Below are 514 nucleotides of genomic sequence, written 5' to 3' on the forward strand. Positions count from 1 at the left end.
TTTTCCCTTGGGAAACATTTGTTTTTTAGAAAATGACCTGGGCTTTTAGCAGTGCTTTGTGGGAGGATTAAGGGAAAGGATGTTTACTCCATCTTACTGGAAGCAGAAGTCTTCTAAGCTATTTTTAACTGGTTAAGACTTCATGTATTTAACGGTCTTGTCTAGTAAAATTTCTACTATATGGTATTGGGTTAAAATAATGTATTTCATAGCTAAACTAACATAAGATCAATAATTATTTTCTAAAGGACAACAGATGAGGATGACTTTGCCTGATATAAGAGGGTAAACCTTTTAAATTTAGTTCTGCGTTCTGTGCCTAGGTTGGGGCAAACACCATGGATAATCCTTTGTTGAAGTACAGTGCAAAGGATTACTTCTTCAAAGCTGCCCTCTGCCACTTCATAGTAGACGAGTTGAATGCCAAGGTAAGGAGTCCTTCAGCACTGATTGACTGATTTCATCCTTAAGAACACGTACACGTTCTCTCTTGTTCTTGGAGTCGTTTCACTGC

The 514-nt window shown here is 37.7% G+C and overlaps 1 protein-coding gene across 2 annotated transcripts in view; it reads left to right on the top strand.

Moving 5' to 3' along the window:
* NAPB (N-ethylmaleimide-sensitive factor attachment protein, beta) overlaps nt 1–514 on the top strand; it is a 59,950-nt gene that overhangs the window by 52,168 nt on the left and 7,268 nt on the right. For both annotated transcript variants that reach the window (XM_011972310.1, XM_011972311.1), the window contains one exon: nt 324–428. In XM_011972310.1, coding sequence (XP_011827700.1) covers nt 324–428 — 105 coding nt within the window. The remainder of the gene's footprint in view (nt 1–323; nt 429–514) is intronic.

This window comes from Mandrillus leucophaeus, unplaced genomic scaffold (assembly GCF_000951045.1).
Source record: "Mandrillus leucophaeus isolate KB7577 unplaced genomic scaffold, Mleu.le_1.0 Scaffold1285, whole genome shotgun sequence".
Classification (NCBI taxonomy): domain Eukaryota; kingdom Metazoa; phylum Chordata; class Mammalia; order Primates; family Cercopithecidae; genus Mandrillus; species Mandrillus leucophaeus.